Genomic DNA, 16701 nt, shown 5'->3' on the forward strand with positions numbered 1-16701 from the left:
CGGGCGCCCCTGAGTGGGCAGCGGCGGCGGCAGCAGACTCCTCTCCCGGGAGTCCAGGACCTGCCAGCGCTGGGGATTCTTCCCGAAGAGGCGCTTGCCCTCTCGTTTATGGTGAGTACTCTCCAGCTCCTGGTGAGGGGCGCGCGGGGGCCGGGAGCCTAGATCCGGCTGCACGGACTTTGTGCGGGTGAGCAGTCGACACAGCTGGCGCTCCTGGCGTCCCAGTCCCCGAGAATTCCTCTCTGCAGGTTGTGGCAGTTCGAGAAGGTTGATTTGCGCTCAGCCCTGGGGCGTTTGGGGCCCGGCCCTTGGTATCATGGGTTCTCTAAGCCCTTTGCTTCTCTGCGTAGTGGACAACGCACAAAAAACTGCCACCCGATTCACCCGCTTGGGTTTGGATCCAGGATCCGTCACTCACTGGCTGGGTGACCTTGGACAGGGCGACAAACCTCTGTTTCCTCATCCGTAGGATGGGAATAATTGTACATGTTTTATAGGGGTATTGGAAAGATCTATGGGATGGTGCTCGTAGGTAGGCATGTGCCGGGCACACGGGAAGCACTCAATCGTATGTTAGCTAGTATTATTATTAGCTTTGCGAGCCCAAGCTTGTTATCCAACTTTCCGGAGCTGCAGCAGTTCCCTCCTCCGTGTAATGGGGACAATAATTCCTGGGGATCTGTTCGTCCGGGGTATTCGGAGAGGTAGAAGTAAAGCACGGGTCACGCAATAAGCACCGGTGTCTGTTGTTACCGTTTATTCCTAACGCTGGGGCAGTAAGGCTGGTCCCCTGACCCGAGAGCGACTCGGGGACCAGTTCCTGGCCTTGCTTGAAGACAAACTTGTCTATGCTCGGGAAGGGAGGGGGCTGGGAGCTCAGGAAACCCTGGGCGCGGGGCTCTGGGAAGGAGGTAGGGGGCCAGAGCCTTGAGCGCGGCAAATGTGTGCGCCCTGGTCGCTCTGTAAGTGCCAGGGGCTCCAAGCCAGGAGGGGACGTCGAGCCCCCGACCTCTGACTGACGGGAGAACCGGGGGAGTGGCTGCTCCCGCCGGCCCATGGCCAAGCGCAGGCTGCTGCCGATAGGAAGGAGAGGAGGGCACTTCTGTACCGCTGTCGCGAGAAGGTGGAGAGCTCTCAGTTCTGGAGTCAGGCTTGTGTTCGAATCTGTCTTCACCACCAGCTCGTGGTGTGACCTTGGGCAAGTTCTCTAACCTCCCCCAGCTTGGTTTCCTGGTCTGCGCCCCACCCTCCTCCTTGAGGGGTTGGGGGATGAAGATCGGAGTTCACTTCTCTCAGACTCTGAGCCCTCTATCCTCCCACCCACTTTCTGCCCCCGCCCCGCCCCCCACCCCCGCAATTTGATGAGCTTAAGTCTGGAAGACGTGAAATGTGTAAAAGCATGATATAAACATCCTTTACCCAAGGGCATATTCCTCTGAGACACATACCCTCTAATTTATTCCATTTTTAAAACATTCTTTAAAAATCGTAATGAAAAGAATTTAAGCCACCTCTGGCAAAACACAAACAAAATTCAACTTACTGGTCATTCTACCCAAGTAGCTCTCCAGTTTGTATTTCTCGTTTATTTTAAAGATACGTTTAATGATATAAAAATAAAATCTGCAGTGAAAAGAAATCACCAGAAACAGTCAAAAGATATATGACAAACTGTCACATATGACATATGCCACTCCTATCACAACAGGCTCATCTCTTTAAATATGTAAAAGATTCCTGAGGTCAACAAACAAAAGAGCAAATGAGCAAAGACACAATTTATATACGCAAAATAAAATAGAAATGATACTGAAACATATGACAAGATGCGTTATCTCAATAAGAAAAATGCAAGTTAAAATTAAAAGATTTTGTTTTTAATGTATCAAATTAGCAAGTAATCATAACCATTTATCAGAAGCATCTTTAAAAAATGTTGATCACATTTCTCCCTAGCTCGAGACCTCCTTAAGGCTGCCACAGAGTAAAATCTAGATGATCCCAGGGGTCCTCAGGTCTGGTACTGCCCTCCTCCACCTCTTCATCACCATTTTCCTCTCCCCGCCACCCACTCTCCTAGCCTTCTTGGTTCTACTCCAACACTCCAAAGGCTCATTCACTTGCTGTTCCCCCTGCCTAGAATATTTTTCCTCCTAGTTTTTCATACAACTGAAACTTCCTCATCATTTATATAGACCTGTCCTTGGAAGGGCTTCATTTCTATCCCAGAAAGTGGCCAAGCAGCAGTGGCCAGTGCAGAATTCCTTGCCCTTTTGGGGAAAGACCTAGTACAACTCACCATACGGGAGTTACTTGATTTCCCCTGAGCTGCCCAACCTTTTGTCACACATCCATGCTCTCAGAAAGTTTTTTCTCTGTTGATACAGGAGTGAAGGGTCTCGGGCATGAAAATCAGGGGGTGCCAGGCCCTAGACCGAGGTCACCAGAAGTCTCTGCCTATATATGTACTATATAAGAACATAGTACATACTCTTGATTTATGTGAACATGACCATCTGTGGCAAGAAAAGATCAACTATAAAAAATTTAAAATCCAGCAACACATTTTTAATCAAACATGGCTCCTCCATAAGCCAACTAACTTATTTGCTGCTGATCAGTTCAAGAAATAGGGATTTGTTTTGAGGCTATAGGAAAACAGTTGTGGGTAGCGTGTCCTTTGGGAAAGACAGTGGTATACCTCAAACCAGTTATCATGAACTTTGTGGAACTTGAGAAGAACTTTCCTAAGCAGTGCTGATTGCGTGTGATTTTTGCTTTACACATTGAGTTCAGAACTTACTCCATTTAAAACGTATACACCTGGTGGCTCATGCCTGTAATCCCAGCACTTTGGGAGGCCAAGGCGGGCGGATCTCAAGGTCAGGAGATCGAGACCATCCTGGCTAACATGGTGAAACCCCATCTCTACTAAAAATACAAAAAATTAGCCAGGCCTGGCGGTGTGCGCCTGTAGTCCCAGCTGCTGGGGAGGCTGAAGCAGGAGAATGGTGTGAACCCGGGAGGTAGAGCTTGCAGAGAGCTGAGATCACACCACTGCACTCCAGCCTGGGCGACAGAGTGAGACTCCGTCTCAAAAAAAAAAAAAAAAAAAAAAAGCAAACCATGCAGGAGGTGTAGAGTGGCTAGTCCTTCTTCAGTCTGACAAGCACTTCTTAATGTAGCCAGAGGTAACAGGTACAAGGCTGTGTATGAGTATTGGAGATAAAGGCTGGTTGGGTGCTGGCTCCACCAAGAAATGCAGATGTGGTGCAAGAGATAGCGGCAGGAATCAACAGCTAAGATGAAGACAAACTGGGATGGAGGGCAGAGGGTGCAGTGGGACGTAGGGAATAGGACATAATGGGGCGGAGGAAAGAGGATGCAGTGGGCTGGGGGGCTGCCGTGGAGGGGTGTCTGGTTCTGCTTCTGCTAGAAGGGGCGGGGGAGTGAGAGAATGTCAGCCAGGTCAGAGAAGATGGGAAGGGTCCCAGGATGTGCTGATGAGGAGAGTCTGGCATGACGGGTCTGAGGTGGGCAGTGATGACAGACAGTGTGGGAGAAATAAGAGCAGCCTGGAGGGCCCCTGGGTTCCAAGCAAAGAGGTGCAGCTTCTCTCCAAAGAAACCACCTGTTGGGTTGAATGAAGAGATTGGTGGGTGTCTTGGTCAAATTTACCCGTTGGCAGCATGGAGAGGGGGCTGGCGGGCAAACACTGGAGTCAGGGAAACCTGTTAAGAGACCAGTGAAGTAATCCAGGCAAGGTCTGAACTAGGGGAAAGGTGACAGGGTTGGGTGGTGGGAACTGAGAGACGGGATCCATGGCAGGAGCAGTGACATGCAGAGGAACCTGGTATGTGAGAGAGGGAAGAGGTCAGGCTCAGCCCAGGACCTACAGATCCCGAGGTGCCCATGGACCACAGATGTCCCACGGGGCTGAGAGTGTGGGTGTGCCCATGGTAGGAGGCTTATGATGGGAAGAGGTCAGCTGGCCTTACAAGGTCATTTGAAAGAACATCCAGGCAGGGCTGGCCAGTGGCTTCTAGTAGGTGGGTCTTGTGCTGAGGAGAGTGAAGGCAGCACTGGAGACCCGGCTTGAGAGTGTCTGCAGGGCGCTGGAGATGCAGGTCATAAGAGAAGATGCATGGAGAGAGAGAGTGAGAAGCAGAAACTGAAGTTGAAGCTATGGACTTGGGGGTGCCCCGTTGATGGGGTAGGCAGGAAGACCCTGGAGCCAGGAGGACACAGGAAAGCTGCTGTGGTAAGCTCTACACTTCAGTGTGCTCATATGTGTGGTGGGAGATGCTGGAGCAGTGCCAAAGTCATCCATCTGAGCTTTAAACTTGTGAAATGTCATGTGCGGTGAACTGGAGCTCTGCTTTCTCCAGAAGCGAGTGGGCCTGGGCCCGGTTTGCTGGCCACAGAGACATTGCACCTGTTGTCTACCTTTAGGAGATATCCACCTGTTATCTGCATTCTATGAAATGCGCAAGTTGTACAGATTCCTGGGGCTGGAGCAGCTCCCTCCCCGATCCTGCTCCCTTTCTCCTCTCTTCCTCTCTTCCTCTCTACTTTCCTCCTTAGTATCTCAAAAATGCCCCGAGAGATACTGTAGGCTTAACAGAGGGATCTTCAGAAATCCCAGCAGGTCCCTGTTATGACCTAGCTCAAGCCAGAGGCATGAATAGTTCTGCTTTTCTTTTAGGCATTCGGTTTCCAGACAAGAGTGATACCAAGTGGGGAAAGTTCATCTTGGGAGGTAAATGAGGGGTTGGACGCAAACCTTATCATGTTTTCATCATCGTTTTCCCCAGAGGGCTTCATTAAATGGCACCCTTCCCATCTTCTCCCTTCATGCTTTGACCCAGCCCAGACATGCTGGGCCTCAGGGAGGCCAGCTGCCCTGCAAACAACCTCCAAATGTGCCTGGGGCAGGCCTCTGGGCACAGGGGCAGCTGCAGTGACCAGGCTGGCCTGGACTGCACGTGGCCTCGCTGGCTCAGTGGTACGTCTCTTTCAAATGACCTTGCAGAGCTTGCTGCCCTGGTCACAGCCTAGCAAACCTCCTTCATCCCATCCGCTGCTCTCCTTGCTGGCTGACAGCCCAGCTTGCACCTTGGGGGCCCCTGGCTCAGTCACGCGTGGGAGGATTCCCATGGAAACCCCAGGAGAAGGAGAGGCTCAGGGAAACCTCATTGATTCTCACTCCAGGAAGACAGGCGTGAGATGATTCCACCTGGAACTGGACAGATGGCTCTCTTTGTGAGCTCTTGGGGAAGAAAGGGCTTGCCCAGCCAGTTGTAGCCTGAGCTCCATGTGTGTATAGCAGGGAAAAGCTAATGAACGCCTATGAACAGAACCTTGGGGGTTCTTTAGTTCATTCATTGTTGGTGGGTTCATTCTGAATGAGCATCTTTAATAAAACAGCCTCCCTACTTAATATTTGCACAAGAAAAATCTTAAAAACATTCCAGTTAAACTAAGGTCAGGCACCTATCATTGGTACCTTTGCACAGAGCTAAAAATTGAAAAATAAAGACAGGAAATAAATAGTCTGAGCTCATAGTGCTCTGCATTCCCAGTTCATTCTTACGTGTTGGTTCTTTCTAAGGCAGTGTATTGCTTTTCTTCATTTGTTCATCCTTGTGCATTCCATAGACATTCACCCACCACTTTCTCTAGGCCAGGCCCATGGGGACTCTGATGAGAGAGACCCGGTCCCTGCTCCCCAGTCGCCCCAGTCCGATGGGAGGGAGGCAGCCAAACAGACATCATGTCCCCTTGTGATAAGTGCTGTGGTGGGCACAGGGGCTAGGGAGCTCCGCAGAGTCACTAATATCTAATATCCTGAAAGCCTCAGAGAACCTGTGGAGGATTTTGAGCAGGAGCGTGATTAGATCAACTTTGTACTTTTGCAAGTGCTGTAGTATATATTTGAAAGGTATGTGCAGTCTATAAAGGAATTCCAGTGGTATCTAAGTGGATTTCTTTTTACAGTCTTTGTCATTATTCAGATCTGTGGCGGAGTCTGACCCCTTCGGTGTAGGCTGTCTCCCTAAGGGAAAGTGGTTGAGTCTTATGCTTTTCAGCAGCCTGAGATCCCCAGACCAGCGTCATTACTGCTGGCTAGATGAAAGAAGGAGACTTGCCCCCACCTCTGGCTCCGGCAAGTCCAAAGCCAGAGGCCACATAGAGAGAAGGGCATTTCACGCAGTCACTACCAATCCCCACAGCAGTCATGTCTTCTTGCAGACCTCGTGCCTGTTGAACTCAGCCAGACAGGCCTCTGTGGCTGTGATTTTGGGTCCCAGGCCTCTGAAGACTGTGCATCATATTTTTCAAACTAATGAGGTTCCTTAAACAGTGTGGCATCGCCACTTCGTGTCTCCTCATTCCCCTGTCGGGTAGGGACATCTGCTAGGGTCCTGGGAATGGCAATTAGCAAATTAGAGTTTTTGTTTTCTTGATCAGCCATGATTGAAGCCCCAGAGCAGATCCTTCCGGATAATGTCATTAAGCATCCCCATCCAAGCATGATGTAGGAAATTAAGTTTGGTTTTGGGGGAAAGTGACGGAGGCACCCTTTGGCATTCTTCAGGATGCTGGCTGCTTACGGGGTTGAGAGATGATGGTATTCCTATCAGGAAGGTGGATTCTATTGTATGTCCCATGTGCCTGGCCCAGTGCTGTGTGCTGTGGTGGAGAAGAGGAGAGGAAAAATGTGCTAAGTGGCCACTTCCTCTGGCTGGAGAGAGAAGGCAGGGATGAGCCTGAGTTGGCCACTGCTGTGCCCCTGGCTTTCAGCTGCACGGTGCCTGGCACTGTGTTCACTAAGCATTTTTTGAACAAATAAATGAGGGTTGGAAGCAGGGAAGGATGCAAAGCAGTAGCTAATAAAGGAGCAGACTGGATATAGCCAAGAGTCAGCTGCTCAGGAGTGGGAGTCCAACTGTGATAGTGGCATTACTGGGCTTCATGTCCCCATATCCTGACTTTAGCCCTGGCACTTTCTCTGCTTCATCCTCTGAAAAAGAACAGAGCATGAGCCCTCCCTGAAGCCCAGCACAACCTCTCCACAGTCCATCTGTTTGCTCTGACCCATGTTCAAAGTACCAGGCTTGTGTCTTGCATGGAGGGAGTGGGGCAGTGGCTGGGAGCACAGAAGTGATGGTGAAAGCTTCCTGCCATCAGAAGAATGCCCTCAAAGTAGAGAAAAGCAGATCAGTAAGGCCTGAAAGATGTCGCCCCTGACTGACTCAAGGGTGGACAGAGGTACAGGGCAGGCCCCTGGAGGCCTACTGGATCCGGGCAGGCTTCCTAGAGGAGGTGGAACTCACTCTCATGGACTAATTATCTCTCAAAGGCTCCACCTCCAAATACTGTCACACTGGGGCTTTGTGTTAGGCCATTTTTGCATTGCTATAAAGAAATACCTAAGACTGGGTAATTTATATCGAAAAGAAGTTTAGTTGGCTCAAGGTTCTGCAGGCTTTACAGGAAGCATGGTGCTGGCGTCTGCCTGGCTCCTAGAGAGGCCTCAGGAAGCTTACAATCATGGCAGAAGGTGAAGGGGGAGAAGGCATGTCACATGGTGAAAACAGGAGCAAGAGGCGAGGGTAGGGAGGTGTCACGCACTTTTAAATGAGCAGATCTCTCTCCAGAACTCAGTCACTATCCGTAAGACAGCACCAAGCCTTGACAGACTTGCCCCCATGACCCAGACAGCTCCCACCAGGCCTCACCTCCAGCAGTGGGGATTACAACTCAACATGAGATTTGGGCAGGGACAAATATCCAACCTATATCAGGCTTCAACATGTGAATTTGGGGAGGACACAATCAGTTCATAGCAAGGCACATTCAAGTGGTGAGATGGCAGTGTTGGAGGACGTCCACAATTTAAAAGAGCACTCACCACTTACTGGAAGCCCTGTGATATGCCAGACTTTACAGGTGTCTGCTCTGATACTTGCCAAGGCAGGTAAGGTTAGCACATAGTTAGCAGTACTTCCAACTAGTCTCAGAGAGGTTAAGGCCTGGCCTAGGGCCCAACAGACAGGTGCGGATTCACATCCAGGTCTGTCCTTCATTAGATTGCCCAGCTGCTAATTTCCCTTAACGGCTTGCCATTCATGGACGTGAGCACTCTGCGGTGTGCCCTGTACTGGGGGAGCAGCAAAGGGGCTATTTACATGCCCACCTTGTCACACCACAGTGTGAGCACCCTTCAGGATCTCTGCCTGCCTCTGGTAAAGACAGAGACTTTGAGACTATGATTGCAAAGGAGAGCACTGTGCTCTCAGTGACCCAGTATGGGCCAAGCCAAGTACTAGTAAGAGGTCTCCCCTGGGGCTGCTGTTTGGCTGTTGCTTTCAAACACGTGTAAGTGTCTTTTCAACAACAGCAACTCCAAAGTTGGCATGGTTGTGTGCAAAGATAAAGCAGTTTTCCTTAGAAATGTTCTGTGTGGGCCACACAGAGCTGGTTACAGTCACTGCCGTGGAGAAGGCATTATTCTAAACAACATGGAGGAAGCCGTAAGAGCACAGGTTTGTCATATGGTGACTTTGGGATTGATCCCAGTCCTGCCACTTCCTGGCTGTGTGACCCCAGGTTATGCAAGTTATGCAACCTCTCTGAGCCCAGGCTGCTATTAGAAACAGTGCTGCGTATGTATGCATGTGCTGTGTACATAGGTAGTTTTGTGCATTTGAGAACACATCTGAATACATGCTGGAAGTAGAGTTGCTAGGTCAAAGGGTTCGCACATTTGCAATTCTGAAAGACGGTGTTAATTTGCCATTTGCTGAGGCTAAACCAGTTTATATCCATTTTAGCAATGTATGAGTCTGTCTTTTGTTCCACACATTCTCCAAGCATGCGTTATCCATTTTTTTGACCTTTGATAATCTGATAGACAAAAATGGCATTTCAATGGAGTTCTAACTCATTTCTTTTTCAGTATACATTGAGTATCTTTTCAAAGAAACCATTTGTTTCTGTGTAAACTGTTGATATCTTTTCACATTTTGTACTTGTATTCATTTGTAGGAGTGTGTCATATATTTGTTGGTGTGTTGCAAATTTTTTCCTATGTTAAAACAACAAACAAGTCTAACTTCTTTTACAAGTGCTTTTAGCTACACCGTTTTGTTATTTCCCATATTCATTTCTTATTTTACAGATTTCTGTCTTCTCCCCCATTAAATGATTAAATGGTTTATGTTTTATGTGTTTTTAAAAATTTAGTTACTTAAGTCATGCATTTAAAGTATATTTAGTAATATGTTAAAATGCTAATTACATCATTTTTAGGTGTAATAATCTAAATAAAGGTCCATTATACCTATTTTTAAAAATAAAATTCACTATAATTTGTAGACAACAACAACAAAAAAAGAGAATAAAGCGAAATTCCTCTGAAGCTGACAATGTTTATATCTGGTTAATGAGTAGGAGAAAGAGGTGAATTCTAGTTTTTGTCCTTTTTTTGCATTCCCTAAAATTTAGACATTTATGTAAGCTTTTGTAATTAATGGGCTTTATTTCTTCAGAATAGTTTTAGATTTAAAGAAAAACTAAACAGATAGTACAGAGAGTTCCCACATGGTCATGCCATTTACCACCCTAGTTTCCCCAATTATTAGCATCTTACTTTAGTATTGTACATTTTTCACAACTAGTGAACCAGTATTGATAATTATTAACTTATTTTAATAATTAATATTAATAATTAAGTTATTAGTATTATTAACATATTTTTTCAGATTTCCTTTTTTCCTCAGATTTCAGTTTTTGCCTAATATCCTTTTTCTTTTCTTTCTTTCTTTTTCTTTTTTTTTTTTTTTTTGAGATGCAGTCTGCCTCTGTTGTCCAGGCTGGAGCACAGTGGCACGATCTTGGCTCACTGCAACCTCCACCTCCAGGGTTAAAGCAGTCCTCCTGCCTCAGCTTCCCAAGTAGCTGGGATTACAGGTGTGTGCCACCACACCTGGCTTTTTTTTGTATTTTTAGTAGAGATGGGGTTTCACCATGTTGGGCCTGGCTGGTCTTGAACTCTTGACCTCAGATGATCCACCTGCCTTGGCCTCCCAAAGTGCTGGGATTCCAGGTATGAGCCACCAATCCTGGCTCCTAATATCCTTCTTCTGTTCCAGATCCCATCTGGGATACCACATTACATGGAATTGTTAGGTATCCTTAGGGCCCTCTTCACTATAATGATTTCTCAGACTTTGGTTCTGATGACCTTGCTGGTTAGGTCAGGTATTTTGTGGGATGGCCTCCAAATGGAATTTGTCCTTTGTTTTTCTCATGATTAGAGTGAGGTTATGAGTTTTGGGGAAGATGCCCATAGAGGTAAAGTGCTATTTCATTATATCGTATCAAGGGTACATACTATCAACATGATAGATTAATATAATAGTAATATAATAATATAATATGATACATTACATGATTAGCTTTAATAGTTTATATGTTTTATTGGTTTGGTTTTTTGTGGTAGAACCAGCTCTTGAGTTTTTGCTTAGTTCTATTATTTCCCTATTTTATTATGCTCCATTCATTTTTAAAAATTTAATATCATAAATATACCAGCCATGATTTCCTCTGAGAACGGCTGTAGAGGCATCCCGCAGGCTCTAGTATATGGAATGCTTTTTGTTATTGTTGTATTCCAGATATTCTGCAATTTCTGTATGGATTTCCTTTTTGATCTGAGTCGGAGTCAAGTTGTTTAAAGAATTTTTTAAAATGCCCAAGTGATAGGATTTCGTGATCTATAATTTTATGATTAATTTCTAGTTTTCCTTCTGTGTTATCAGATACTGTATTATTTTTGCTTTTTTGGAAGTTTCATTTGTGACCTAATATACGAGAAAATTTTTTTGATGGTTCCGTGAACACTTGAAAAGAACATGCATTCTTTGTTTTCAAGGTATAGAATTTGATGAATACACTAATTAGATCTGTCTTATTAATTATGTAATTTGGTTTTTCTATGTCTTTACTTAATTTTGGTCCATTGGTCCATCATGAGCTAGAAGAGGGAAATTAAAATTATATGCCTCTGATGTGTATCTGTCTAAGGTCCCTCCTTATATTTCCTCTTGCTTTTGCTCTGAATTTTGGTGCTATTTGGTGAGTTCAGTCTTCAACTGTGGATCTTATTCTTTATTAAGTGTTCTTGTCTCGCTTAAAATCTTTTGTCCTGAAATCAACTTTACTTGCCTAATATTCAGATTACAGTGCCTGCTTAGTTTGAGTTCACACTTCCCTGTTATGTGTTTGCCTTTCGTTTATTTTCAAAATTGTTAAATCACTTTGCTTTGGGGAATGTCTCTTATATGTAGCATATGGTTGGGGGTTTTGTGTTGTTCCCCAGTCTTAGAATCTTTTTTTAGCAGTTTACTACAGCCATTTAATGACATGGTTAATATTTTGGTCTTAGTTTACTATCATATTTCATGCTTTTATGCCTCTCTTGCTTTCAAACAAAATCTTTCAGTACATGGTCTGTTTTATTTTGTATTGTGTTCAAAGTTTGTATTTGCAAGATGTGTATTTTTATTTTTAGTTCTGGAGATTACCTTTATAACTAGGGAAAATGGATTTAATCTTTTGTTGAGCCCATGCTAGTTGTCTCCCTTCTGAAATAATCAATTATAAAATTAGTTTACAACTTTGGTTCCCATTTTTATCTGCTTTGTGACAGCTTTTTTTCAGGTGAGTTTGCTTGGTTTGCCGTGTTTTGTCCTTTTCGTTTATTCCTTTCTTTCTTCTATCGCATCTTCGACTATATCCTGTGCTGGTTCCTCTTTGAAAGAGGTGAACCTTCTTGGATCAGCATTTTGCAGGAGACGCATGTGGAGGAGGTACCAGGAAGAGGGTAGGATTGCTCCCTGGTTCCCAGGAACTTTGTTCACAGGGTTGTCTTAGTGATTTCCTTTAGTCTTTGCTTCTACTCAGTCAGCAGAGTTCCGCAGCTGTGGGCTTTTCCCAATTCAGAGCCCTGCTCTCACTCTGCCTCACCAACACACTGCTTCCTGTGAAAATGGCGGGTCTGTGGTTTCCTCTGTTGGCCCTGCCCTCCTCTTCCTCCAAGGCGTAGGAGGCAGCTCCCACTACCAGACCACATGCCCTGTTCCCATTGTTTCTGATAAGGGATCATTAGTTTTTTCCTTCAGGGAATGCCAGCTCCTGGTGGCTGTGCCAGCTTTGTCTGAGATCTGCCACCACAGGTGTCTTCTCTAGGTGTTTTCTCACAGTACTTTTTATCTTCACTGCTTTTGGCAGCCCTTGCCTGTTTCTGGTAGCCTTTCCTTATAAGTTGTGGTTCAGGTTACAAATGTGTTCTAGTTTGCTGAAGAAGGAGTTTGCATTTCTTTTTTTCTCCTTGATTTTGGGTGATTTCAGATATGAAAAGGAGTAACTTTATTCTGCTATCTTAAAACTGTCTAGTGTTGCAAATTGTTATGTGTTCTGGTATTCCCTCAGATTGAACATTAGCCAGAGCTCTCGGAATAGGGTCAACATCTGCTGAAGCTGGGATCTGACAATAGAAACGAAAGAATATGAGAGTTAAGAATAAAATGGAATGGTGAAAAACCCACAGGATACTCGTCTGTGCTGTGTGGCAGCAGACTTCTTTCCTTCCCTACCTGGACTTTGGCTAGGGGTGCACCACTGTCTGGGTGGGAGGTTGAGGCCGGGGAAGGCAGGGCATGAAAAACACCCATCCATCTCCTCATCTGACTCAGGAGAAGTTGTTCTGGGCCCAGCAGCTCTCAGGCCAGGGAGGGGAGGGCACATGCCTCTGCTCTGGACAGGGCTTGGCTCTCTATCTCTCCCCATACCCAGGGCCCGTCCAAGTAGTCCAAGCTCCTTAGGTTCTGGCTGGTTTCCTGGTAATGGTGGCCAATTCCTTTTCCATGAAAACCAGGATCCTGCCTCAGGGAAGGCAATCTGGGGTCAATGCGGTTAATGGTGTTTACATGGCTGAAGAAAGAGCTCACCCATCCAAAGGGAGGGGATCCACATGGGATGCCCAGAAAACAGAGCCAGAGAGGAAAACCTGTTGGCCGAGTTCCAGGACCCTTTATATTATGGTCTCTTAAGTTCCCCCATCACCAGAGGGAGGTGTTTTATCCTCATTTTACTGGCAAGGAATCTGGAGTATCCAAGAGGCTAGGAGACTTTCCTGTGGACCCACAGTAAGAGATGGAGAGAGGGATTTGGATGCAGTTCTGTCTGGCTACAGAGCCTGGACACCGGCTCCCTTATCCTTCCTCCTCACCTCTATTTACCTCCATTCACCTTCCCATGGAGCCCTCATCCCATCTTCCCACACTGCCTGATGTCCATGTCCCTGGTAACCCTGCTGCACCCTTATTCTGTGTCTTCCCTCTCAAGCCTGGCTACATTTTAGGAGGTTGTTTAGGCTCCCCAGGACTCCAGGGTTGGGAACCAATGGGCCACACCCTACAGCCCTGTGTCTTGAGCAGCTGTGTGCCCCCGCAGCCTTGGTACAGGGCTTGTCCCTGGGATCAAATGCACCTGGGTTCTCATCCAGGCTCTGATCTTGAGCAAGTCACAACTGCTCTGGGCTCACGCCTTATTTCTAAAATCAGACTCCCTATGATTGTTCTAGGTCTGGAACACAGATCCTGAAGCCAGATGACCTTGGTTTGAATCTTGGCTCAGTCACCTATTTGCAGTGGGACTTTGGCTAATCCCTTATCCTCTCTCTGCCCTTCAGTGTTCTCATCTGTAAATGGTGAATAATAATGTATATCTCTTATAGGGAGGTGTTAAGGTTTAAACGAACTAATAAACATAAATCATTTAGAACACTGGCATATGGCAAGTGCTAGATTAGTGCCAGATATGAGTGTACGAATTAGTACTATTATTGTGCATGCACAGAGCTCAGCCAAGGCATGGACATAAATGAAGGGACTGGCAACTGGCTGCTGCTGCTGCTGCTGCTATAACCCGTGCCCTTTGCTTCCTTCCAGGAGCTTGGGCCCCTGCCACAGCCCGGTAGAGGCTGTGGAGGTCCACCGTCCGGAAGCCTGGTTCCCAGCCCCGTGGCCCATTCCTGGCTACGGGCAGTGGAGGCTCCCACGAGGTAGCGGTGGCCTGCAGCGGTCCCCTCCCGGCAGTGAAGCATGGGCCAGAAGCTCTCGGGGAGCCTCAAGTCGGTGGAGGTGCGAGAGCCCGCGCTGCGGCCGGCCAAGCGGGAGCTGCGGGGTGCAGAGCCCGGGCGGCCGGCGCGGCTGGACCAGCTGTTGGACATGCCAGCGGCGGGGCTAGCTGTGCAGCTGCGGCATGCGTGGAACCCCGAGGACCGCTCGCTCAACGTCTTCGTCAAGGATGACGACCGGCTCACCTTCCACCGGCACCCGGTGGCCCAGAGCACCGACGGCATCCGCGGCAAGGTGGGCCACGCCCGCGGCCTGCACGCCTGGCAGATCAACTGGCCAGCTCGGCAGCGCGGCACCCACGCTGTAGTTGGTGTGGCCACGGCCCGTGCTCCCCTGCACTCCGTGGGCTACACTGCGCTGGTGGGCAGTGACGCCGAGTCGTGGGGCTGGGACCTGGGCCGCAGCCGCCTCTACCACGACGGCAAGAACCGGCCCGGCGTGGCCTACCCGGCCTTCCTGGGGCCCGACGAGGCCTTCGCGCTGCCCGACTCGCTGCTCGTGGTGCTGGACATGGATGAAGGCACACTCAGCTTCATCGTGGACGGCCAGTACCTGGGGGTGGCCTTCCGAGGTCTCAAGGGCAAGAAGCTGTACCCGGTGGTGAGTGCCGTGTGGGGCCACTGCGAAGTCACCATGCGCTACATCAACGGCCTTGACCGTAAGTTGTGCCGGACTGGGGGGCAGGGCTTTCAGTTGTGCCAAGCCCTGGGAAAGCAGGGCAGGCCACGCCTCCATCGCCAGTTGGGAGGATCCTGCAGTGTGGAGGAATAGTTGGGACCTGGGTTTCAATCCTGACTCTCTCCTTTGCTGGTCTGGTGATTTGGGGCTGTGCCTTAGTTCTCCCATGGGCAAAAGCATCACTGTGATAGTAATCTAGCTCACAGCTGTGAAGATCAAATAAGATCACATGTGTGAAGTGCTCAGAACAGTGACTGGCACCTAATAGGGGCTTTGAGTATTGAGGCCAATTACCAGTCTTCTAGTCTGTACAAAGGTTGTACCAAATGACCCAAGCTAGTCACAATGGGAGGATACTGACAAGTCCCCAGTCCCTGCACTTAAATGCCATGTACTCAAGTTATTGGTAAGTAATAAGTAATGACAACCGTCCTTTATTGGCCACCTACTGTATTTGAGAGGCTGAATACCCCAATTCCAGTGCTTACGGGCCATCTGCTAAGGGGGGCAGCTGCCTGTCATCTCCAGCCGACTGTCCTCTCATGGGAATGAAAACCCTGGGTTGTGGAATCTTGTGACTTTTTCCAAGAGAGCTCAGAAATCTAGATTGTGTGAACTATTCCAATTTTTAAAGTTGACAGCTGCTGAAAACTCTCTATGGGCAAACAAAATACCCTTGCAGGCTACAAACCATCCCACAGGCTGCTGGGTTGACCCCTGACAACTCTACAGCTTGCTCTCATTTAATATACACAACCATCCGGCAAGATAAAAAGTATGGGAACAAAGACGGTTATTGGTTTCGGGAGGGAGTCACTCAGGAAGACAGGGTGGCCTCTGGACTGAGGCACACGTGGCTGCCTGTCCTGAGCTGAATCCCAGCTGAGGGGCCAGGAGCCAGGCACTTGTGGGCTTGCACACTCCCCAACATCAGCCCACCAGCACCCATCCAGACTTCCTGCCACACCCCTAATGAAGCTCTCAGAGGCGATGCTGAAAGCTAGAATTTCCAGTTATTCATTCTAAATAGGAGATGTAATTACCAGCCCCTGAGGCAGATCCTCCTTTTAGAAATAAGGAAACTTAAGAGCAGAGCTACAGAGAGCCAGAATCAGGGTTCCCCCAGTTCTGATGGCCCTGAAGTGCACTCTTTCCCTGTGTTCTCCCCTTTAGATGAGGGACTGAGAATAACACCCCAGAAAAGAGTAACACTTCTCCAGAAAAGAAGTCAAGGACGAGGTTTTACTCAAGCAAAATTTACATTTACTGGAGCACGGGAAGGGGACATTTGATGGTTTCCAAGGGTGGCAGGCTGACGGAAAAGTGGCTGGTACGCTCAGCGCTCTGGTATAATTGTCGACGTTCTTGCTCCTATTTTATTTCCATGATCGTTGCCTACAATTGCCATTGAATGGCAAAATGTTGTTCCATTTTCTCTGTTTAATGGGTTAAATCTAGGAACTGATGATTATGTCCCTGAGAAGGGTAAATTTAGTCATCACGGTGCCTTCTGGAAAGTGTCTGGAGCCTTCTGAGACATAGTGACCAGGCAAATCCCAGTGGTGAGAAAACCAACAGAAACAACAAACAATCTTTATTTAATGGAATTGGAAAATTTATTTGCTGGAATTAATCACTGGACTAGAAGAGTGGCCTCGGTGTACCAAGGCTCTGGAGTCTGATGTGACTTATTTCCAAGTGTTCAGTGGTTTTGTGTCTTTGGTGAGTCACTCTTACTCCTTAAGACTCATTTTACTCATCTGTAAAATGGGATAATATCAGGTCCCCTTTTTGCTGCTGTAAGCTCTTGTGTGGT

General features: G+C 47.6%; 1 protein-coding gene across 1 annotated transcript in view; it reads left to right on the top strand.

The window, feature by feature from the left end:
• SPSB4 (splA/ryanodine receptor domain and SOCS box containing 4) overlaps positions 1 to 16701 on the top strand; it is an 87993-nt gene continuing 71292 nt past the window's right edge. The window contains exons 1-2 of the mRNA XM_011973044.1: positions 1 to 111; positions 14019 to 14865. Coding sequence (XP_011828434.1) covers positions 14172 to 14865 — 694 coding nt within the window. The 5' untranslated portion in view covers positions 1 to 111; positions 14019 to 14171. The remainder of the gene's footprint in view (positions 112 to 14018; positions 14866 to 16701) is intronic.

Source organism: Mandrillus leucophaeus, unplaced genomic scaffold (genome assembly GCF_000951045.1).
Source record: "Mandrillus leucophaeus isolate KB7577 unplaced genomic scaffold, Mleu.le_1.0 Scaffold1335, whole genome shotgun sequence".
Classification (NCBI taxonomy): domain Eukaryota; kingdom Metazoa; phylum Chordata; class Mammalia; order Primates; family Cercopithecidae; genus Mandrillus; species Mandrillus leucophaeus.